General features: G+C 32.5%; 1 protein-coding gene across 1 annotated transcript in view; it reads right to left on the bottom strand.

Annotated features, from left to right (window-relative positions):
• Positions 1 to 25146, bottom strand: part of LOC148938684 (uncharacterized) — a 178198-nt gene that overhangs the window by 47942 nt on the left and 105110 nt on the right. The window contains exon 8 of the mRNA XM_089107611.1: positions 22555 to 22765. Coding sequence (XP_088963737.1) covers positions 22555 to 22765 — 211 coding nt within the window. The remainder of the gene's footprint in view (positions 1 to 22554; positions 22766 to 25146) is intronic.

The raw sequence follows: 25146 nt of genomic DNA, 5'->3' as shown, positions 1-25146 counted from the left end.
ATGTTATCCGTCAAAAGCTCAGACCCTGAGAATATTAAACTTTTTAGAAGAAAAACTTTAGTCATCAAGAAAGTTCTACTAACAACTGGTTTCAGCATTCCTATCAAGTCTAACAAAAGAGCAAAAACAAAAACAACTACAACAAAAAAACCCTAATTTAAAACAGTTTTTGGGAAACAAAGTGAAAATAAAGTGCAACTCGGCCCGAAAGTAACCACAACTCTAAAAACGGAATATTAGTAATTAAAAATACATGGAAATGATCGACTTTTTATACTGCTCTTGAATACATAAAATTCCTTAGGTTAAATATTATCTGTCAAAAGCTAAAACCCTGGGAATATTATGCTTCTTAGAAGAAAAAGAAAAATCTTTAGTTATCAAGAAATTTTAACTACCAACTGGTTTCAGAATTCCCATCAAGTCGAACAAACATAAATGAAAGGAATTGCAGCAAAAAAAAAATTAAACAGTTTTTGGGAAACAAAGTAAAAGTGAAGCACAAATCGGCCGAAAAGTAACCATAACTCTAAAAACAGAATTTTAATAATAAAAGATACATACAAATGATTGGTTTTGTACGCTGATTCCAAATACATAAATTTCCTTAGGTTTAATCTTATCCGTTAAAAGCTAAGACCCTGAGAATATTAAGCCTTTTAGAAGAAAAACTTTAGTCATCAAGAAATTTCAACTACCAACTGGTTTCAGAATTCCTATCAAGTCGAACAAAAAAGCAAAAACGAAAAGAACTATAACAAAAAAACCCTAATTTTAAACAGTTTTTGGGAAACAAAGTGAAAGTAAAGTGCAACTCGGCCCGAAAGTAACCATAACTCTAAAAACGGAATTTTAATAATTATAGATACATGAAAATGATTGGCTTTGTATACAGATTCCAAATACATAAAAATTTCTTAGGTTTAATCTTATCCGTCAAAAGCTAAGACCCTGAGAATATTAAACCTTTTAGAAGAAAAAGAAAAATCTTTAGTCATCAAGAAATTTTAACTACCAACTGGTTTCAGAATTCCTATCAAGTCGAACAAAAAAGCAAAAACGAAAAGAACTACAACAAAAAAACCCTAATTTTAAACAGTTTTTGGAAAACAAAGTGAAAGTAAAGTGCAACTAAAAACGTAATGTTAGTAATTATAAATACATGAAAATGATTGGCTTTTTATACTGATTCCAAATACATAAATTTCCTTAGGTGTAATGTTATGTCTCAAAAGCTGAAACCCTGAAAATATTATGCTTCTTATAATAAAAAGAAAAATCTTTAGTCATCAAGAAATTTCACCCACCAATTGGTTTCAGAATCTCTATCAAGTCAAAAAAACAAAAAACCAAAAACAACTACAACAAAAAAAACAATTTTAAACAGTTTTGGGAGAACGAAGTGAATAGTTCATTTTTTATTGAAATTACTTATTTTTGATCCAAAGCTAGGCTATTTCTAACCAAAGATTCACATTTAACCCAGAGAAATGTATTTTCAATAATTTTCTTACAAAAAATTAGAGTTTACAGTCAAAAACTCTTATTAGTTCATTTTTTATGGAAATAGCTTATTTTTGTTCCAAGGCTGGTCTTTTTTCCAACCAAAGATTCACATTTGACCCAGAGAAATGTATTTTCTATCATTTTCTTACAAAGAAAACTAGAGTGTACGATCAAAAAAGCTTTATAGTTCAGTTTTTACAGAAATAGCTTATTTTTCGATCCAAACCTAGGCTTTTTCTGTCCGAAGATTCACATTTGAAGCAGAGAAATATATTTTCTTTAATTTTGGTACAAAAAATAGAGTTTACGGTAAAAAATCTTTATAGTTCAGTTTTTATGGAAATGGCTTATTTTCGTTCCAAAATTGGGCTTTTTTCTAACCAAAGATTCACATTTGATCTAGAGAAACTTATTTTCTATAATTTCTTACAAAAACTAGTATTTACGGTCAAAAAAGCTTTATAGTTCATATTTTACGGAAATGGTTTATTTTAATTCCAATGCTCGGCTTTTTTTCTAACCAAAAATTCACATTTGACCCAGGGAAATGTATTTTCTATAATTTTCTTACAAAAACTAGTGTTTACGGTCAAAAGGCTTTATAGTTCAGTTTTTACGAAAATGACATATTTTTCTTCGAAAGCTGGGCTTTTTTCTAACCAATGATTCATATTTGCCCCAGAGAAATGTATTTTCTATAATTTTCTTACAAAAACTAGTGTTTACGGTCAAAAAGTTTTATAGTTAATTTTTTACGGAAATGGCTAATTTTTGTTCTAAAGCTGGGCTTTTTTTCTAACCAAAGATTCATATTTGACCAAGAGAAACGTATTTTCTATAATTTTCTTACAAAAAATTAGGGTTTACGGTCAAAAACTTTATAGTTCAGTTTTTTACAGAAATGACACATTTTCCTTCCAAAGCTGAGCTTTTTTCTAACCAAAGAATCACATTTGACCCAACCAAAGATTCACATTTACCTAGAGAAATGTATTTTCTATAATATCTTTCAAAAACTTGTGTTTACGATCAAAACAGCTTTATTGTTCATATTTTGCGGAAATGGTTTATTATCTTTCCAAAGCTCGGCTTTTTTCTAACCAAAAAATTCACATTTGACCCAGAGAAATGTATTTTCTATAATTTTCTTACAAAAACTAGTGTTTACGGTCAAAAAGCTGTATAGTTCAGTTTTTAAAGAAATGACATATTTTCCTTCCAGAACTAAGCTTTTTTCTAACCAAAGATTCACATTTGACCCAGAGAAATGTATTTTCAATAATTTTCTTACAAAAACTAGTGTTTATGATCAAAAAGCTTTATAGTTCATTTTTATGGAAATGGCTTATTTTCGTTCCAAAGCTGGGCATTTTTTTAACCAAAGATTCACATTTGACCCAGTGAAATGTATTTTCTGTAATTTTCTTACAAAAAATTAGAGTTTACGATCAAAAAGCTTTATAGCTCAGTTTTTTACGGAAATGACATATTTTCCTTCCAAAGTTGAGGTTTTTCTAACCAAAGATTCACATTTTACCCAGAGAAATGTACTTTCTATAATTTTCTTACAAAAACTAGTGTTTATGGTCAAAAAATTTTATAGTTCGTTTGTATGGAAATGGCTTATTTTCGTTCCAAAGCTGGGCTTTTTTTCCAACCAAAGATTCATATTTGACCCAGGGAAACGTATTTTTTATAATTTTCTTACAAAAAATTAGAGTTTTCGGTCAAAAAACTTTATAGTTCAGTTTTTTACAGAAATGACACATTTTCCTTCCAAAGCTGAGCTTTTTTCTAACCAAAGAATCACATTTGACCCAACCAAAGATTCACATTTACCTAGAGAAATGTATTTTCTATAATTTCTTTCAAAAACTTGTGTTTACGATCAAAAAAGCTTTATAGTTCATATTTTGCGGAAATAGTTTATTTTCATATAGTTTTTTACAGAAATTACATATTTTCCTTCCAAAGCTGAGCTTTTTCTAACCAAAGATTCACATTTGACCCAGAGAAATATATTTTCTATAATTTTCTTACAAAAACTAGTGTTTACGGTCAAAAAGCTTTATAGTTCAGTTTTTAAAGAAATGACATATTTTCCTTCCAGAGCTGAGCTTTTTTCTAACCAAAGATTCACATTTGACACAGAGAAATGTATTTTCAATAATTTTCTTACAAAAATAGTGTTTGTGGTCAAAAAGCCATATAGTTCATTTTTATGGACATAGTTTATTTTCGATTCACACCTGGGCTTTTTTATATCCAAATATTTAAATTTGACCGAGGGATATCTATTTTCTGAAATTTTCTTACAAAATCTAGTGATTATGATCAAAAAGCCTTATAGTTCAGTTTTTTACGGAAATGACATATTTTCCTTCCAAAGTTGAGGTTTTTCTAACCAAAGATTCACATTTGACCCAGAGAAATGTATTTTATATAATTTTCTTACGAAAACTAGTGTTTATGATCAAAAAGCTTTATAGTTCATTTTTATGGAAATGGCTTATTTTCGTTCCAAAGCTGGGCTTTTTTTCTAACCAAAGATTCATATTTGACCCAGGGAAACGTATTTTCTACAATTTTCTTGCAAAAAATTAGAGTTTTCGGTCAAAAAACTTTATAGTTCAGTTTTTTACGGAAATGACATATTTTCCTTCCAAAGCTGAGCTTTTTTCTAACCAAATAATCACATTTGACCCAACCAAAGATTCACTTTTGACCTAGAGAAATGTATTTTCTATAATTTCTTTCAAAAACTTGTGTTTACGATCAAAAAAGCTTTATAGTTCATATTTTGCGGAAATGGTTTATTTTCTTTCCAAAGCTTGGCTTTTTTCTAACCAAAAATTCACATTTGACCCAGAGATTTGGATTTTCAATAATTTTCTTACAAAAACTAGTGTTTATGGTCAAAAAGCTTTATAGTTCATTTTTCATTGAAATTACTTATTTTTGATCCAAAGCTAGGCTTTTTTCTAACCAAAGATTCACATTTAACCCAGAGAAATGTATTTTCAGTAATTTTCTTACAAAAAAATAGAGTTTACAGTCAAAAACCCTTATTAGTTCATTTTTTATGGAAATGGCTTATTTTTGTTCCAAGGCTGGTCTTTTTTCCAACCAAAGATTCACATTTGACCAAGTGAAATGTATTTTCTATCATTTTCTTACAAAGAAAAACTAGAGTGTACGATCAAAACAGCTTTATAGTTCAGTTTTTACGGAATTCGCTCATTTTCCGATCCAAACCTAGGCTTTTTCTGTCCGAAGATTTACATTTGAAGCAGAGAAATATATTTTCTTTAATTTTGGTACAAAAAATAGAGTTTACGGTAAAAAATCTTTGTAGTTCAGTTTTTATGGAAATTGCTTATTTTCGTTCCAAAGTTGGGCTTTTTTCTAACCAAAGATTCATATTTGATCTAGAGAAATGTATTTTCTATAATTTCTTACAAAAACTAGTGTTTACGGTCAAAAAAGCTTTATAGTTCATATTTTACGGAAATGGTTTATTTTAATTCCAATGCTCGGCTTTTTTTCTAATCAAAAATTCACATTTGACCCAGAGAAACGTATTTTCTATAATTATCTTATAAAAACTAGTGTTAACGGTCAAAAAGCTTTATAGTTCAGTTTTTACGGAAATGACATATTTTCCTTCTAAAGCTGAGCTTTTTTGTAACCAAAGATTCACATTTGACCCAGGGAAATGTATTTTCTATAATTTTGTTACAAAAACTAGTGTTTATGGTCAAAACATTTTATAGTTCATTTTTTATGGAAATCGCTTATTTTCGTTCTAAAGCTGGTCTTTTTTTAACCAAAGATTCACATTTGACCCAGAGAAATGTACTTTCTATTTTTTTCTTACAAAAACTAGAGTTTACGGTCAAAAAAGCTTTATAGTTCAGTTTTTTACGGAAATGACATATTTTCCTTCCAAAGCTGAGCTTTTTTCTAACCAAAGATTCACATTTGACCCAGAGAAATGTATTTTCAATAATTTTCTTACGATCAAAAAAGCTTTATAGCTCATATTTTGCGGAAATGGTTTATTTTATTTCCAAAGCTCGGCTTTTTTCTAACCAAAAATTCACATTTGACCCGGAGAAATATATTTTCTATAATTTTCTTACAAAAACTAGTGTTTACGGTCAAAAAGCTTTATAGTTCAGTTTTTAAAGAAAAGACATATTTTTCTTCCAAAGCTGAGCTTTTTTCTAACCAAAGATTCACATTTGACCCAGAGAAATGTATTTTCTACAATTTTCTTACAAAAACTAGTGTTTATGGTCAAAAAGCTTTATAGTTCATTTTTAATGGACATAGCTTATTCTCGTTCCACAGCTGGGCTTTCTTCTAACCAAAGATTCACATTTGACCGAGGGAAATGTATTTTCTGTAATTTTCTTACAAAAAATTAGAGTTTACGATCAAAAAGCTTTATAGCTCATTTTTTTACGGAAATGACATATTTTCCTTCCAAAGTTGAGGTTTTTCTAACCAAAGATTCACATTTGACCCAGAGAAATGTATTTTCTACTATTTTCTTACAAAAACTAGTGTTTATGGTCAAAAAGTTTTATAGTTCATTTGTATGGAAATGGCTTATTTTCGTTCCAAAGCTGGGCTTTTTTTCTCACCAAAGATTCATATTTGACCCAGTGAAACGTATTTTTTACAATTTTCTTGCAAAAAATTAGAGTTTACGGTCAAAAAACTTTATAGTTCAGTTTTTTACGGAAATGACATATTTTCCTTCCCAAGCTGAGCTTTTTTTAACCAAAGAATCACATTTGACCCAACCAAAGATTCACTTTTGACCTAGAGAAATGTATTTTCTATAATTTCTTTCAAAAACTTGTGTTTACGATCAAAAAAGCTTTATAGTTCATATTTTGCGGAAATGGTTTATTTTCTTTCCAAAGCTTGGCTTTTTTCTAACCAAAAATTCACATATTACCCAGAGAAATGTATTTTCAATAATTTTCTTACAAAAACTAGTGTTTATGGTCAAAAAGCTTTATAGTTCATTTTTCATTGAAATTACTTATTTTTGATCCAAAGCTAGGCTTTTTTCTAACCAAAGATTCACATTTAACCCAGAGAAATGTATTTTCAGTAATTTTCTTACAAAAAAATAGAGTTTACAGTCAAAAACCCTTATTAGTTCATTTTTTATGGAAATGGCTTATTTTTGTTCCAAGGCTGGTCTTTTTTCCAACCAAAGATTCACATTTGACCAAGTGAAATGTATTTTCTATCATTTTCTTACAAAGAAAAACTAGAGTGTACGATCAAAACAGCTTTATAGTTCAGTTTTTACGGAATTCGCTCATTTTCCGATCCAAACCTAGGCTTTTTCTGTCCGAAGATTTACATTTGAAGCAGAGAAATATATTTTCTTTAATTTTGGTACAAAAAATAGAGTTTACGGTAAAAAATCTTTGTAGTTCAGTTTCTATGGAAATGGCTTATTTTCGTTCCAGTTGGGCTTTTTTCTAACCAAAGATTCACATTTGATCTAGAGAAATGTATTTTCAATAAATTCTTACAAAAACTAGTGTTTACGGTCAAAAAAGCTTTATAGTTCATATTTTACGGAAATGGTTTATTTTAATTCCAATGCTCAGCTTTTTTCTAACCAAAAATTCAAATTTGACCCAGAGAAATGTATTTTCTATAATTATCTTATAAAAACTAGTGGTAACGGTCAAAAGGTTTTATAGTTCAGTTTTCTACAGAAATGACATATTTTCCTTCCAAAGCTGAGCTTTTTTGTAACCAAAGATTCACATTTGACCCAGAGAAATGTATTTTCTATAATTTTCTTACAAAAACTAGTGTTTATGGTCAAAAAATTTTATAGTTCATTTTTTATGGAAATGGCTTATTTTCGTTCCAAAGCTGGGCTTTTTTTCCAACCAAAGATTCACATTTGACCCAGAGAAATGTATTTTCTATATTTTTCTTACAAAAAATTAGAGTTTTCGGTCAAAAAACTTTACAGTTCAGTTTTTTACGGAAATGACATATTTTCCTTCCAAAGCTGAGCTTTTTTCTAACCAAATATTCACATTTGACCCAGAGAAATGTATTTTCAGTAATTTTCTTACGATCAAAAAAGCTTTATAGTTCAAATTTTGCTGAAATGGTTTATTTTCTTTCCAAAGCTCGGCTTTTTTCTAACCAAAAATTCACATTTGACCCAGAGAAATATATTTTCTATAATTTTCTTACAAAAACTAGTGTTTACGGTCAAAAAGCTTTATAGTTCAGTTTTTAAAGAAATGACATATTTTCCTTCCAGAACTAAGCTTTTTTCTAACCAAAGATTCACATTTGACCCAGAGAAATGTATTTTCAATAATTTTCTTACAAAAACCAGTGTTTATGTTCAAAAAGCTTTATAGTTCATTTTTATGGAAATGGCTTATTTTCGTTCCAAAGCTGGGCTTTTTTCTAACCAAAGATTCACATTTGACCCAGAGAAATGTATTTTCTATAATTTTCTTACAGAAAATTAGAGTTTACGATCAAAAAGCCTTATAGCTCAGTTTTTTACAGAAATGACATATTTTCCTTCCAAAGCTGAGGTTTTTCTAACCAAAGATTCACATTTGACCCAGCGAAATGTATTTTCATTAATTTTCTTACAAAAACTAGTGTTTATGGTCAAAAAGTTTTATAGTTCATTCTTTATGGAAATGGCTTATTTTTGTTTCAAAACTAAGCTTTTTTCTAACCAAAGATTCACATTTGACCCAGTGAAATGTATTTTCTATAATTTTCTTACATAAAATTAGAGTTTATGGTCAAAAAGCTTTATAGTTCAGTTTTTTTCATGTTTTTTTTTGCAATCCATTAGTACTATACCTTAAATGCATTCAGATATTTTTCCTGGTGAAAAATAGCCGTGACTATCTCAGATGGTTTTAAAGCGCAGTGAGTTGTTACTAGTAGTAGTAGTAGTAGTAGTATTTTCGTGATTTTTGCAAGCCATTCATAATATACCTTAAATGCATTCAGATATTTTCAACTGTTGAATGGGACATGTATCAATTTAAAACACCATTCGTTTCTTTGTGGTCTGTCAATGTTTGGCAAAACGATCTAAAATGTAGAATAAAGACCTTATGGTTACATTTTTTTATTAATAAACAAATTCAAATAATTTTTTGAAAGCACTTTACTCATAGGAAACTAAATTCATTGTTGTTTATTTTCAAAGACAACACTTATCACAATGATTCATTACTCATGTCAACTACAATAGGGGTTTTTCATCTTCTAATATGATTTTTAAAAATTAGTTGAAATAACTTTTTTGTTTTCATTTATAATAATATTAATAACATTTTTTCGCTATTTTCGCATAATGGCCTATACAACAACATTTTTTTCACTATTATCGCATAATGGCCTATACAACTATCCCTACGCCTTTAGAGAGTTGATATCATGGGGAGTGTTATCACCATTCATCACTATCAGGCTAATCGTTACTCATCTACATTTGATTATCCCATGAGATGGGATGTGCTTCATTTTGCACTAGGGTATATCTAATACACCTGTCCACATATGGTATCATTCCAGGTACCCATTGCATAAAAAACCTCACCTCATCAATGGGACGATGAATCGCATTAGGATATTTTTCACATCCAAAGTCCTGTAAGTTAAAAAGGTGGATATTAATTTCACATTCTAGGATCATGAGCTTATCTGTAGGGACATTCCCTTTAACGTATAATGCTTTTACTCCAAAAAGTTGCAAATTTCACGGACGTCCTCTTGTACATGCTTTAATTCTATAGCATTTTTATTGAATGGTTTTATTTTTCTATCGTAAAATTTTAGTCCGTTTAGACAGCGTAACGTAATACTCCATAAACGTTTATCATAATCAAACAAGTTATTATTAACATCCCAATGGTAATTGTATATTTCTCTATGATCTTCACCTAGTAATAAAAAACACACTCCAAAATTATTCCACAAGATGAGTTTTTTATGCCAATATATTCAGAATCGATCACACCGTACATGATGAAATGAATTATTTTATAATTATGTGAATCTATTCTATGCATAGAATTGGAGAACAGACTCCATTTGACATCGGTTGAAAATCAGAACAAAGAGAATCAGGGAAAAAGCTCCATCCGCACATCAGTCAGAAAAGCAAGAGGATCCGTTAGAATACTAAGTGAGGTCACATCCGTCTGAGAATATTACACCTTTAGAAGAAAAGGAAATCTTTATCAATTTTTTTTCATATGTATTTTAAAGCACCCCTTTCAGTTCTAATTTGGAGCGAAATAATTCACATTTTACCAGGCTTTAGTTGCACAAAGAGTAGTTGTAACTCGGCCCGAAAGTAACCATAACTGTAAAAACGGAATTTTAATAATAATAATAGATACATAAAAATGATTGGCTTTGTACGTTGATACCAAATATATAAATTCTTTAAGGTTTAATGTTATCCGTCAAAAGATAAGAGCCTGAGAATATTACGCCTTTTAGAAGAAAAACAAAAATCATTAGCCATCAAGAAATTTCAACTACCAACTGTTTTCAGAATTGCTATCAATTCGAACAAAAAAACAAAAAAAGCAACTATAACAAAAAAAACCAATTTTCAACAGTTTTTGGGAAACAAAGTGAAAGTAAAGTGCAACTCGGCCCGAAAGTAATCATAACTCTAAAAACGGAATATTAATATTAATAGATACTTAAAAATTATTGGCTTTGTGCGCTGATTCCTAATACATAAATTTCCTTAGGTTTAATGCTATCCGTCAAAAGCTAAGACCCTGAGATTATTATGCCTTTTAGAAGATAAACAAAAATCTTTAGTCATCAAGAAATTTCACTACCAACTGGTTTCAGAATTCCTATCAAGTCGAACAAAAAAAACAAAAAAAATAAACTATAACAAAAAAAATTCCAAATTTTAAACAGTTTTTGGGAAACAAAGTGAAAGTAAAGTGCAACTCGGTCCGAAAGTAACCATTACTCTAAAAACGGGATTTTAATAATAATATATACAAAAAAATGATTAGCTTTATACGCTGATTCCAAATACATAAATTTCCTTAGGTTTAATGTTATCCGCCTAAAGCTAAGACCCTGAGAATATTATGCCTTTTAGAAGATGAACAAAAATCTTTAGTCATCAAGAAATTTCACTACCAACTGGTTTCAGAACTCCTATCAAGTCGAACAAAAAAAACAACTACAACAAAAAAAAATTCCCAATTTTAAACAGTTTTTGGGCAACAAAGTGAAAGTAAAGTGCAACTCGGTCCGATAGTAACCATTACTCTAAAACCGAGATTTCAATAATAAAATATACAAAAAAATGATTAGCTTTATACACTGATTCCAAATACATAAATTTCCTTAGGTTTAATGTTATCCGTCAAAAGCTAAGACCCTGAGAATATTAAACTTTTTAGAAAACTTTAGTCATCAAGAAAGTTCTACTAACAACTGGTTTCAGAATTCCTATCAAGTCGAACAAAAGAGCAAAAACAAAAACAACTACAATAAAAAAACCTAACTTAAAACACTTTTCGGAAAACAAAGTGAAAAAAAGTGCAACTCGTCCCAAAAGTAACCACAACTCTAAAAATGGAATTTGAATGATTATTGATGCATGGAAATGATTGGCTTTGTATACTGATTTCAAATTCAGAAAATTCTTTAGGTTAAATGTTATCTGTCAAAAGCTAAAACCCTGAGAATATTATGCTTTTTATGAGAAGAAGAAAAATCTTTAGTCATCAAGAAATTTCAACTACCAACTGGTTTCAGAAATTTCTATCAAGTCGAACAATTCTAAAAACAGAATTTTAATAATAATAGATACATAAAAATGATTGGTTTTGTACACTGATTCCAAATATATAAATTTCTTTAGGTTTGATGTTATCTGCCAAAAGCTAAGATCCTGAAAATATTAAGAATTTTGGAAGAAAAACAAAAATCTTCAGTCATCAAGAAATTTTAACTACCAACTGGTTTCAGAATTCCTATGAAGTCGATCAAAAAAGCAAAAACGAAAACAACTACAACAAAAAAAACCCTAATTTTAAACAGTTTCTGGGAAACAAAGTGAAACTAAAGTGCAACTCGGCCCAAAAGTAACCATAACTCTAAAAACGGAATATTAGTAATTACACTGCTTTTTATACTGATTCCATATACATAAATTTCCTTAGGTTTAATGTTATCTGTCAAAAGCTAAAACCTTGACAATATTATGCTTCTTAGAAGAAAAAGAAAAACCTTTAGTCATCAAGAAATTTCAACCACCAATTGGTTTCAGAATTTCTATCAAGTCGAAAAAACAAAAAACCAAAAACAACTACAACAAAAAAAAACAATTTTAAACACTTTTGGGAGAACAAAGTGAAAGTAAAGTGCAACTCGGCCTAAAAGTAACCATAATTCTAAAAACGGAATTTTAATAATAATAGATACAAAAAAATGATTGGCTTTGTAAACTGATTCCAAATACTCAAATTTCCTTAGGTTTAATGTTATCCGTCAAAAGCTTAGACCCTGAAAGTATTAAGCCTTTTAGAAGAAAAACAAAAATCTTTAGTCATCAAGAAATTTCAACTACCAACTGGTTTCAGAATTCCTATCAAGACGAAAAAACAAAAACGAAAACAACTACAAAAAAAACAGTTTTAAACAGTTTTTGGGAAACAAAGTGAGAGTACAGTGCAATTCGACCCGAAAGTAACCATAACTCTAAAAACGAAATTTTGATAATAATAGATACATAAAAATGATCGGTTTTGTACGCTGATTCCAAATATATACATTTCTTTAGGTTTAATGTTATCCGTCAAAAGCTAAGACCCTGAAAATATTAACCCTTTTGGAAGAAAAACGAAAATCTTCGGTCATCAAGAAATTTCAACTACCATCTGGTTTCAGAATTCCTATCAAGTCGAACAAAAAAACGAAACAACTTTTGGCTATATATCAATTCTCAGTTTAGCCTTCTATTCTTTAATTAGCAACTTCCTTAATGATATAACTCAATGAATATCCATAGATATCCAAAATTAATACAAAACTTAAATTTCTTTCCAAGAAAATATTTTGAATACGATTAGGCTGTATATCAATTCTGAGTTTAGCGTACTATTCTGTAATTAGCCACTTCCTTAATGATATATCTAAAAGAATATCAATAGATATCCAAAATTAATAAAAAAATTAAATTTCTTTCCAAGAAAATATTTTGAATACGATTTTAATATCAACTTTTTAGTATACTATATCGTTAGACCCTATTTTAAATTGACAACACTGTTCAAACACCACTTGTGTATTATACAGACCGCATCAGAGAGGTAAAGCTAGGTCAACTCACAAAGTCATTCTATCATCGTTAGCCATTTTCACAGATTGATGTTGTTTCAAATTTATAATAAATTACCTGAGTTAACGAGCCCTGCGGGGTTACCTTAACTGCTAATCAGTTTAACATTTAACCCTTTTTCTTTATCTTCATATGATCCAATTCGCAAATGTTATCTAGCTCTGTTATTTCCCTATTATTCAATTAATATCGTTCGTATAGTCCAATTCGCAAATGCTATACCCTTATTTCTCCACCTTCATGTGATCCAATCACTAATTAGAATCAGTCACGCTCCTATTATTCAAACATTAATTAATATCGTTCATAGAGTCCAATTCGCAAATGCTAAACCATTTTTTTTTGCAAATAGAGTTATTTTTTTGGTAAATGATTCAACAGCATATTGGCATCAATTCTAAACATGTTGCATTCTTAATCAAACTACTCTCGAGTTAACGCAATTGTCCAAAAAATAGGTGTTGCCTCAAAAACCCGTCTGATTGCAGGGGCTACTCACTCTCTTCGAAATGGTGTAGAGGTCCCGTAGAATAGCATACGAAGGAATATAAACCAAGTAAATTCCATAAGTACATGCTATGGGATACTCACTCTCTTTGAAAAGCTGTAGAGCTGTACGCAAATAGCGTAGAGATTCCTAGTGATCTACACAAATAGCATGGAGATTCCTAGTGCTGTACGCAAAGTATAATGTGTTACTCTACTCCCATCAAAGGTTACGAACCTAGGACAATTGTCCAGATTTTCAAAACAACGGGGAAACAGCTCCTAAACTCAAGTAATATCAATGAAAATCAAACCAACAGATTTATCGCATCAGAAAACCCTACTGTTTAAGTTTCAAGCTCTTATCTGCACAAATCTGAAATTTTGATTTTTTTTGCCAGAAGAAAGATCACGGATGCGTGTTTATTTGTTTGCTTTTTTAGTTTTTTTCCCAGGGGTGATAGTATCAACCCATTGGTTCTAGAATATCGGAAGAGGGCTCATTCAAACAGAAATAGTGACCAAAAAGTCGGAGGGCAAATAGACCCCCTCCCTACCCCTTTTTTCAAAAACCTTCCGATCAAAATTTTGAGATAACCATTTTGTTAATCATAGTTGAAAAGCCCAATAACAACGCCTTTGGGTATAAAATGCCACCCCCGCCCAAAAAAAAGCCTCAGAAGAATAGTCTTTAAGTTATAGAATTTGCCCATTGTTTGCGCATAGTATTTGTTCTTGGAATGCAGGCACATATAGTCGGGTGGAGGGGGACAAAGTTTCTGCTGGGGGTTTTTCCATGGGGAATTTTTCATGGAGATGGAAGTTTCCTGGGAGTGAACTTGTCAGGGAAAATTATACACTGGGGGAATTTGCAAGAATTCTTATAAAAAATTATTTTATTTGTCTTGGTTTCTCTTTTCCGTCTCAGTTTTACGTGCAGAGGGGTTAAGAGTAATTGTCCGGGGTAAATTTTTACCGGAATTATATTGCCTAGAGGATATTTTCGTGGGGAGGGGGTATCTCGGTTGAGGTGGGGCCGAATTTCCTGGCATTATTTAAAAAAGATCAGAAATTAAAAAAAAACAAGTTATTTAACTGAAAGTAAAGAGCAACATTAAAACCTAAAACGAACAGAAATTATTGCGCATATAAAGGGGCTGTCCCCTCTTTTACAGCTTGTTTTTTAAGCTAAAGTTTGAATTTTGTCCCAATTCCTTAAGAATGACTCCTGAAACACACGAGCCGTTTAATTAGAACAATAAGAAGCTTTTTTAAAAGTGCTAAAAAACTTTAGCGTGAAGAACGAGGTGTATAGGAGGAGGTAACCCGCTTTATATACGTAATAACTTCTGTTCGTTTTAAATTTTTGTGGTGCTCCATACTTTTTGTTGATTTTTTTTTTTTTTTTTTTTTTTTTTTATTTAATTACGAAAAAAAGTCTAACAAGGTGGGAAAGAAATTAAAAGCAAATAGTCACGACAAATCACTATATGAAAAAAAATGTCAGTCAGAAGAAAATTAAATTGAAGCTAAAGGAAGCCAGGGTCAAAACAGCGCTGCAGGGGGAAATAAATAAAATAGAATTATTAGCTCAAGGGGAGCGATTGTCTTAAGACAACGTAATAATGGATTGCACGAATAAATTTAACACAAAATCAGACTAAGCAAATGAATAAACAAAACAAAGGAAAAAAAAGAGGGTGATTCATTAAAATAACACTTATCTGTTCACTCTGATGACCCTGGCCTTTTTTCTAGTTATTTAACCCCCCTCCCCCCAATTAATTTTTGGATTTATCACTAGTAGAAAACTTGTCTAAAATTAAGTATTTTTATACTAGTTGATATTATTGAAATTGAGCTAGGTTGGTATTTTTACAATAAATATTAGCATATAATTAAAGCGTAATATCTTTACATCACTGCATTATTTGTTACTAATAGAAAACAGTAACAAAAAATCTGCCTATCAGCTACAGTTTTAAACCCGAGGTTTATAATTAAAACAATGTTGATGGGTAATATTTACTTACTACAAAATAGTTTTGCTGAGTACACCTCTGTTTGGCTTGTTATGCTAACAATGTCATGTTTTATACAAACCTCATTTAGTAGTTTGTTCGCAAAAAGTATAATAAAAGCAACACGATTTGGGAAAAAGGATAATGGAAATATAGTGTAGTGGGGAATATATACATATACGAGGGGATGTCCCCTCGTATAAGTCTGCTACAGAGCCATTTCTCTCTGTGTAGGTTTTGTCCCTTTAGGCTTTCTTAATTCTTAAAGGCTAGTGACTAGATGTTTTTTTTCTTTCTAATCACCACAGAGCTCATTGTATAAAAAAACTGTGATGGGTCTGAAGTAGTGAACCATTATTAACTTGTTCCAGGCCATATTCAGGAGAAGCATTAGGGTGTTTTGATCCCCCTTCTAAAAAATGTTTTTTTTTCAACTCGTAAAACGTAATAAAAATGCATAAAACCCAAATTTAATGTTTTTTTTAAATCCCCCCCCCCGAAAAAAAAATCCGGATGCGGTCCTCGACTCGTAATTGTTGCCCTTTTCCTTTGACCAATAGCTAGTGGTAAGTAGTAAGGCATCTAGTACCGCTAGATATACATGCACTTTCACAAGCCTGAGGCATGGATATGTCTGTAGTTTAAGCGGTACATTGGGTTACCAGGGCCAGTCAGATACCCAAAAAGTCGGATATCAGATATTTGAGATATACATTGAATTACACGTGGATATGCGTTTAGTTTAACCGATACATTGGGTTACCAGGGCCAGTTAGCTATTACTATGAACCCGACATGCCTTGGCAGGGTTTTCTAATATGACACTCATTTTTTTTGTGTGTCAATAGGTTAGAGAAAGCTGGTGGTTAGTCCAGATGATGACTTGATTAGTCGGTTTCTAAAAAAAATCGGCAAGCTATAGTGTGCTCAAGCAAAAACCCTATATAATGCCCATACAGTGCATTCCAATTTTCATTATGTTTTAAGACATTGTTTATAGTACACTATATATTATTAACTTTAAAAACAATGGATTCGTCAATTTTCAATGTGAGTACACTTTTCATTCTTTTATCTCCCCCCAAAAAAAAATTAAAGAAAAATGTTTTACTAGTGAATTCAAATTTTAGATGGGCTTAGCCCCCCCTCCCCTCCAATACTACAAAATCATAAGAAGATGACGACTATATTCGATAGAAACGGCAAAGCACGCTTTTTTCTATTATGTAAATAAAATCTCTCCACCACAGCTATGCTTACAAGTTTTAATTGTTTTGAAAAACAGTTCAGAAACAAGCTTTTTCCAAGCATGTTGTATTTTTTTGGTTTGAATGAAAAGCTTGCGTGTTACAAAGAGAGTGATAGTTTTGGGAGTCAAATTTCACAGGCTCTTGCTATAAACGGGGTTTGTCTAATTCCGATGTCGTGGCGGATGACTTTAGGAAAAAATTAGCGTGGGAGGGGGCCTAGTTGCCCTCCATTTTTTTTTGGGTCACTTAAAAAGGACACTAGAACTTTTAATTTCCGATCGAATGAGCCCAGGTCGATTCGATCACCCCAGGGAAAAAAACAACAAAAAAAAATAACAAGTAGGCCTAAACATGCATCCGTGATCTTTCTTCTGGCAAAAAATACAAAATTCCACAGTTTTGCAGATAGGAGCTTTTAACTTCTATAGTAGGGTTCTCTGATTTGCTAAATCTGATGGTGTGATTTTCATTAAAGTTCTATGAGTTTTAGAGGGTGCTTCCCCCTTTTCTCGAAAACGAGGAAAATTTTTCTCAGGCGCGTAACTTTTGACCGGTAAAGCTAAACTTGATGAAACTGATATATTTGAAATTATCATCATAAGGATTCGCTCTTTACGCTAAAGTTTTTTATTGTTTAAAAAAATAAAGTTGTGAGACAGGGTCAGACTTTAGCGTAAAGAGCGAGGCGTTGAGGAGGGGGCAGTCCCTTTCATATAGGGAATAATTTCTGTTTGTTTTAAGTTTTAATGTCGCTCCTTACTTTCAGTTTAAAAAACTTGTTGTTTTTTTATTTAATTTCTGATCGTTTTTTAGTTAATGCAGCTTTCATTTGCATAAAAATTTTACTTTTCTTTTGCTAAATGGATGTCTTTACGAATTAACTTACGTAACTAACTTCTATATTCGTATACTTTTCTTCTGGCAAAAAAAATACAAAGTTGCAGATTTTTGCAGATATGAGCTTGAAACCTATGTAATAGGGTTTTCTGATACGTTGAATCTGACGGTGTTATTTTCATTAAAATTTATTCACTTGTAGGGGATGTTTCCCCCTCTTTAAAAAATTGGGTAAATTTTCTCAGGCTCGTAGCCTTTGATGTGTAATACTAAACTTAATAAAATTTATATATTTAGAATCAGCATTATAAACACATTCTTTTGATACATTTATTGACATCAAACTTCCGTTTTTAAAAGTTTGGACTACTATTGAGCCGTATCGTTTTTTTTTATTGTTTTTTTTTTATTACGTATATGTTATTACGTATATGAGGGGGGTTCTCCCCTTAGTCAATACCACACTCTTTACGTTAAAAGTTAAAAAAAAAAATCTTGATTCACAAACCCCTGAATCACAAAGGCCGTTTAATTAGAATAGATAACTCTTTTGAAAGCACTAAAAAAAAAATGTAGCGTAAAGAGCGAGGTATTGACTTGGGGGAGAACCCCCTCACATACGTTATAATTTCTGTTCGTTTTTGTTTAGCAGTAAGAAGAAGGAAGGTAAAGAAATTAATAATAGGAGCACCTTTAAGCCATTATATACATCACGCGTTAATGAGCAATAAACTTTTTGCATTTAAACAAGAGAAGGGCAAAATTTGACCTTTTAGGCATTTATCCAACAAAATGGAAAAAGGGGATTGTTTTTTTCATGCTAAATTTTGCCCTTTTTTTTAAAGGAAGAGGATAAGTGCAATAATCCCCCTTTTGAAAAAAAAACGAGATGGAGCGAAGCTACATTAATGCAAGCCGCAAGGCCATCTATTATCAAATATGCTGGTAGAATTACACACGATCTGGACCAACCAACGACCACCCAACTTATTGTGCCAGGGCCCTCTCACGCCAGTGTTAGCTCTACGCAAGGTGGAAGGAAATTGAAAAGAGAATGGACTGCTTCTCATAATGCCCCCGACCAGCCTACTCAAGATCGTGAGATTGACCCCCCCTTCATGTTTTGCCAGGGAGTTCAGATGTAGAAGTCCAGTCAGAATTTGTAAGTATATACATAGTTTTTGCTTTCCCTGTTTTGAAACAAATGGTAAATTTTCTTAAGCGCATAGATTTTGACGAGTAAAATTTAAATTTGTTATTAGGTCATCCTATAATAATCTAATTTAATTTTCTTTCGTTAACCAAATTATTAGTATATAAAGGGTTGATTTTAGCACTGGACTACCTTATCATACATTTATAAAAAAAACCTTACCTTGTAAATTCTCTCGTCTAAGCAGGACGTCTTCTAATACAGTAATCCAATATTACATTAAACAAACTAACTATATGAAAACAGACAACTCACTATTTCACAGTTGACAGCCATTCTTAAAGTGCTATATATTTTTGCACTAAGCTTTTGCGCATATCCGGCGCTTATCAAAATCTCCCATCGCTACACCTGAATTTTAATCCGCTCGACAGGTATAATTTGAATTTAAGTGGGGTTTCTTGTAACAGGATGTCGATCTCCGATAGGATATATTAACATAGGAAGAAGGTTTTTTAATAATTTCCAATTATGTATTCACAGTGTTGTCAAGAGAAATGTAATTTGCGTGAACCCACTTTAAGTAATTATTTCGCTGAAACAGTTAGGGACATTTTAAAAGGTTCTTTTTGGAAAGAATTTGAGGCATTTCAATTAGAAAATGTTCATTGCTTTTTTACTCCCCCCGTACCCGGACATTATTCCTCATCACCCGCCGTACGCTCTCGAGTCCCAAGGGTCCTCCCAGGGGGGGGGGGCTCTAAAAAGGACCAATCAACAATTTAATTGTAATTTAATTTTTGATATGGATGGAAAAAAAAAGCTCTTCTCTCTTACAATGATTTATATAGTCCAGGTCTACGTCCACAACTTCAAACAAATCCGTTGCCAAAAGACATAGGAAAATTCGGATTGTTGAGAGAGTTACACCACCAACCGACGTATGGCGTTCATGCCAATTAAACAAAGCTGAAGTGCAAGTATTCATACAGCATACTGCGCCGGTTGAACGATAGTCGAATTTCATTCAGAGTTATATTGAAGAGGATCAAGCACTAGAGTTAGACCCATATTTTGCGTTTTTATGTTGAAAGCTTTCTGAATAAACCATGAGTTTTTTATATCATTCTATTGTTCTAACTGATCCTTCTAATAATAAAACTTCATTATCATGAATAAAATAATACATATATTTTTAACATTTTCACTTGTCATTATGAAAGACATATTGGCAGTCCATCTTTTTTTTCTTCTTCTTTTAATTGTTCAGGTGGTGGTGGGACAATGACTACGAGAAATTGACATAGTTTATTGACTTTATAAAAATAATGGTTATTTTACATAAAAAATAAAACTTTTTTTCTACAGATTAATGATATAGCACCACCGACAACATTGGGTGATAAAGCAAGTTCATTAACAGAACCAATTTTGCCAACGCCATCAGAGTTTTGTGTCGAACCTATATCACTTTTACAAAATGTGGAGTGGCACAGGGGGTTCCTCAATTATCTATTCGTAGAAACAGGTAGCAGTGAGGACTAAACCTGTGATATTGACGTGCTTGAGCATTTGGAGTGGACAGATAGTCTTATGAGTGAACATTTAGGTGATGTTACTAGTGCATCTGAACCGGGTCGTCATAACGAAATTCCGTCACATGGCAATACAGGCTGGCTTAATCAGTGATCCCCGAACACCTTGGAAGATATGATACAGGACTTCCTCACGACACATCCACGAAATCTGATTGAACAGACTGGGAGTGCTGATGTTATTGACAATTCCCTGTCACCCTCCACCAATTCACTTAATTATATACATAGTAGTAGTAATACAACAACAACAACAGTATCCCCTCTTCCGGATTTTCTTCTGTCCAACTCTGCCTTGCACCACACATTGGTCTACAGCGGCAAATTCGGTGACCCCTTCAACTCTCTAGTGTCGGGGGATATAATAACAGATCCCTCGTCCATTACACATTCATATACTGATAAGATGCGAGCCATTCTTGAACAAAAAAGGCGGGTGTGGGGGGTGGGGGTCAGTTTAAAAGCATCAATAGCACTAAAAATATTTTTTTTTAAATGAATGTGCGGGTGATATGTATTCGAAATACTTGCAAACAGTGTTGTGGAAATTACGCCAGAATTTATAACATTAGGTGGATGTTTTTATAAAGGGAACCAATAGTATTCAACGGAAGAAGTACAAGTATACCGCGGGGGTTCTTGGATCTGTGGTTTTATTTATTGAAAGTTTAAATGTTAACATATGTAGGTTTAAAAAGGATTTTATTGTAAGAGGTGGGCATGGGGAGAGGGCTATAGTTTTAAAATATCATTCAGATTTAGAGGGGTGTCAGGGGGTACAACGAATCTGTTTCGATACGAGGCTGCAGTGTTTCAAGTAAGCATTTTTAATTGCAGCATACAGACCTCTGCGCAATGATGCCACTAAGAAAAAGTTGGATAAAATGGCAGTTAATGGTTGGGAGGGTTCAAAGTTCCCCAAAGTAAATTTTAATTGTTTAAATGATCAATATCCTATGACACTAAAAGGAATCGATATTTTTGAGCGGGTGAATGCACATTTAAAGATTGGTGTCACGGTGTTACTGTATGAACCAGAATTTGAAAAGGGTCAGCGTTCCGATAAGAAGGGTGTATTATTTCCAGTGTGGGCTCCTTCAATTGAATCAGTAGAACATTGGGTGTGGCTTCTATACACCCCACCCACAGACTCCGATTCAATTGGTCATTTCAATCCAATTACTGATATTAGTAGGGTTCTAAGAGAGGGTAAAAAGCGTAGGGGTGTTTGTTATTACTGTCCCACATGCCTCTCAAGATTTTGGACTTATTTAAAGTTAAAGCTTCACATGAAACACTGTAAACGTCATGGATACCAGGCTGTGGAGACGGTAAGCGGAGATAGAGCGATCTTACGTTTCAAAAATTTTCAAAACACGCTCCTACAGATCAATAAGATATCTTTGGACTGCGAGGCTAAGCTGACAGACTTGTTCGATCAGTCAAATTCAAATCGTGTTAAAATATACGAGTCTAGAGGGGTCTCTTACGGTCACGCGCAACAACATACCAAAAATATCGTGTAGGTGTTGGGGCTAGTGGAGAAGTTGAGGGACTGTGAAGACTGTATGTGCTCGGCATTGGTCAGTTTAACGAAAACAGTGAACACTGCAATTTCACACCTTCGTTATACAAACTATTCTGTGCTCCTATCACCAGATGAAATAATGGCCATTAAAAATCGTAAAATGTGTTGGGTTTGCAAGGGGTAATTTGATGATGGTGTTGGGAATGGGGGGAGGAGGAAGGTGATCGACCATGATCATTTGTGGCAGGAAATTACATCGGGAAGGAGTAACTTTAGAGGGGTAGCACATCAGTCATGCAATTTAAACATTAGACAACAATATTTCGTGCCTTTTTTTATACACAATTCCAAATACGACTTAAATTTTGTTCTTCCAGCGTCGGCCTGCATTGCCAAGGGCGGAGTTGTAGATGGCGCATGGATAGATGGTTCTTTTTCATATAATGTCATACCCAAATCATCGGAGAAGCTACTGCTGCTAGAATTCATGTGGAAAACAGTTGACAAGGTTAACACGTGCCTGAATAAAATCAGTTTTTTAGACTCTTTCAGCTTCTTACCCAAATACTTAATTAAATTTATTAAGGTTAAGAAAAATGAAAATTTTGATATCTTCACCATCATCAAACAGCGATACCCCGAGGATGAAATGTATTATTTATTAACGTGTAAGGTTATATATCCATAAGATTATTACAACTCTGGATCGAAGCGAGATGAGGTGTCACTACCGCCCATTGAAGCTTTTGACAAGTCTCTTACTGAGAGTGAGTGCGACGCGAGCGACTATAAATTTTCAAAAAGGATTGGGATAAACGGGAGATATCAAAATGGGTGGGATTACTGCAAAATCGGCTTGGCCAGTAACGTGCTAACTTTTCTGGACTTTGTGAGTAAGTGTACACATAAAATCTATGGGGAATTCGGGCTGGATTTGAGTTATTATTTTTCCGCCACCCAGCTGGTGATGGAACTAATAATTAAAATAAGAAAATAAGAAATTCTTCTGATTGCCGTTGTGGATCTGAAACTTTTTTTAGATATATCATTTTGGGGGGGTTATGTTTTTAACTCGGATCATATCATGAAAACTGATCCGAGTGAGCAGCACACCGATGAAAAGTCGGACGCAGTTTTTTTGGGTATGAAGTCTCTTTACCCATCGGCAATATCTCACTACTCTTTGCCGTGTGACACTTATATCAAGCCGTGTGGCCTAACAATTCCTGTGCTTCAATTGTCCCCGAAAGTGCATGTGTTGAGAAGACAGGGGCAGAGGGGTGTTTTTTTTAAATTGACGATGAAACACCAACTGAAATCCAAGACTTGTTACAAGACTTTGTTTGTCCGTGCATAAACAGATCGGTGAGTAGGCACTCTCTAAGCCCCTATAATTTACCTTGTGGATAGAATGGGAGTATGCACCGGTTACGTTCAAAGCAAAAACTAATTGTCAACCTCAACCCAAAACAGAATATTGTTGTTTATCTTGTGCTATTGAAGTACATGGTGTTCAACGATTTCAAAGTCACAAAAATTCATAGAGCCCTCCAATCTGATCAAAGGCCATACATGAAAATGTTTATTGACACCTTTGTCAGTAATCATTCACAAGCGAAAACGAAAGTTGAAAAAGAAGTCTATAAACTCATTTTGAACTCAGCTTTCGGTAAATTGTGCAATAGCGTAAAAAACAAAAGTCGATCTGACATTGTAACCATCAACTTAGATTGTTCCCGAATCATTACGGATACAAACTTCACATCATTCACTATCATAGACTCCAATTTGGTGCTCCTACAGCGCAAGAAAAGACACATTGTATTAAATAAAAATATTGCAGGCGGAAGTGCAATAACTGAAATATCCATACTTATTTTATCAGTAGCTATCGACCAGTTAAAACGAATTAAAATCTGATTGCATGTTCTCTCCTTTATAAGTCTGGATATTTTGTTAGGCCCCGCCTACTAGACAGCTTTATTCGATGACGTCATTTTATACTGTTTTCCTTTCTACCTATTACGCATAGGAATTTTATTGCGCAAGCACATGACGTCATAAAAAAATTCTTCAAGAAGAAAAGCTTCATGGTGACTAAAGTTGTTCATAAACTTTATTTTTAATAAAAAGGCTAATTGTTTCAGTAATATCCTTTTTGTTTACATGGCTGTATTTATAAATACGATCTTTGATTCGATAGTCTAACTTATGGGCTTATTTGAGTCCATCCACCTTTTCTTCAAATTACATAAAATGTGCCGATGGAATTTTAAAGAAATAAATTATCAGTGGGGGGGTCAAATTAGAGGGCGAGACGTAACTAATTCAGTCAATCATGCGAATTCACTACACAGTATGTCCTTCTAAAGTTCGAAGTATTCTGGATACAGTGCTATCGTTAGTTTTCTCCTCATAGTCAATTAGAGTGTTAAATTAGTACAGAATTATGGGTCTCCCATTTATTATTTATTCATTAAGATTCACCATATCAAATAAATGGTCAAGATAGTTGAGGAAGAGCAGTAAAGAATATAATTCTCTTTCCCGGAAATTTAATTTTCGGTTTTTAATTTACAATACCAAAAAAAATTAATTATATTTCAATAAAATTTAGCCATAAATTAAATTTTTCTTTGAATAAGTATTTGAATCACTGAAAAGCTATTAAGTAGTACACGAGCCTACAGGATCGATTTATAAGGCCCACCAGCTATGTTATCAGTAGCTAGTACTACAAAAGTTTTAAAGGTAAAATCACACTAATGGATTATTCGAAATCAAGGACTAATATAAGTAAGAGCCAGTCATTGGATTCGGCTCGCTTTCTAGAAGCCTTACAAAAATTAGCGGACGGAAACCAGCTAAAAATGTCTTAAATTTATTTATTTTCGACTTTTAAGATGATCCTAAGGCCATTTATATCTGCATCAATTTATATCTGTACGTGTAAGTGTGCAAAGCTATACAGACAATCCGTTTGCCCTCAGGCACCCCTCCCCCTCCCCAACTATATAAATTATCAACATCTCACTGTATAAAATTTTGTGAGGTAGATTTTAGTCAGCACAGTCAAACGTCTCAAAAAATGTATCCCTTAGTGACGTAGAAAAATGAATTAGCCAAAGAAAACTTTCAATATTAGTAATTTATTTAGTTTTTGGTCAAGTATTAATGACGCTCTAGCCTTCTGGACCAATTATAGGGTGTCAGCAACATTCCCCTGTCAACCCTTATGATACAATTTAATCTCTGAAAAATCCTACTTGATGTATTGGCTAATCAACAAGGTTGCCCCAGTAATTACTATAGCATTAGGCCCAGTACTATTAACTGCCTTTAAGCACTCTTAAT

The sequence above is a fragment of the Artemia sp. Qi Xiang Cuo genome, unplaced genomic scaffold (genome assembly GCF_049724085.1).
Source record: "Artemia sp. Qi Xiang Cuo unplaced genomic scaffold, ASM4972408v1 HiC_scaffold_3025, whole genome shotgun sequence".
NCBI classification, from domain to species: Eukaryota; Metazoa; Arthropoda; class Branchiopoda; order Anostraca; family Artemiidae; genus Artemia; species Artemia sp. Qi Xiang Cuo.
Note: the sequence above shows the minus strand (reverse complement) of the source record. Positions and strands in the feature narration are given on the sequence as shown.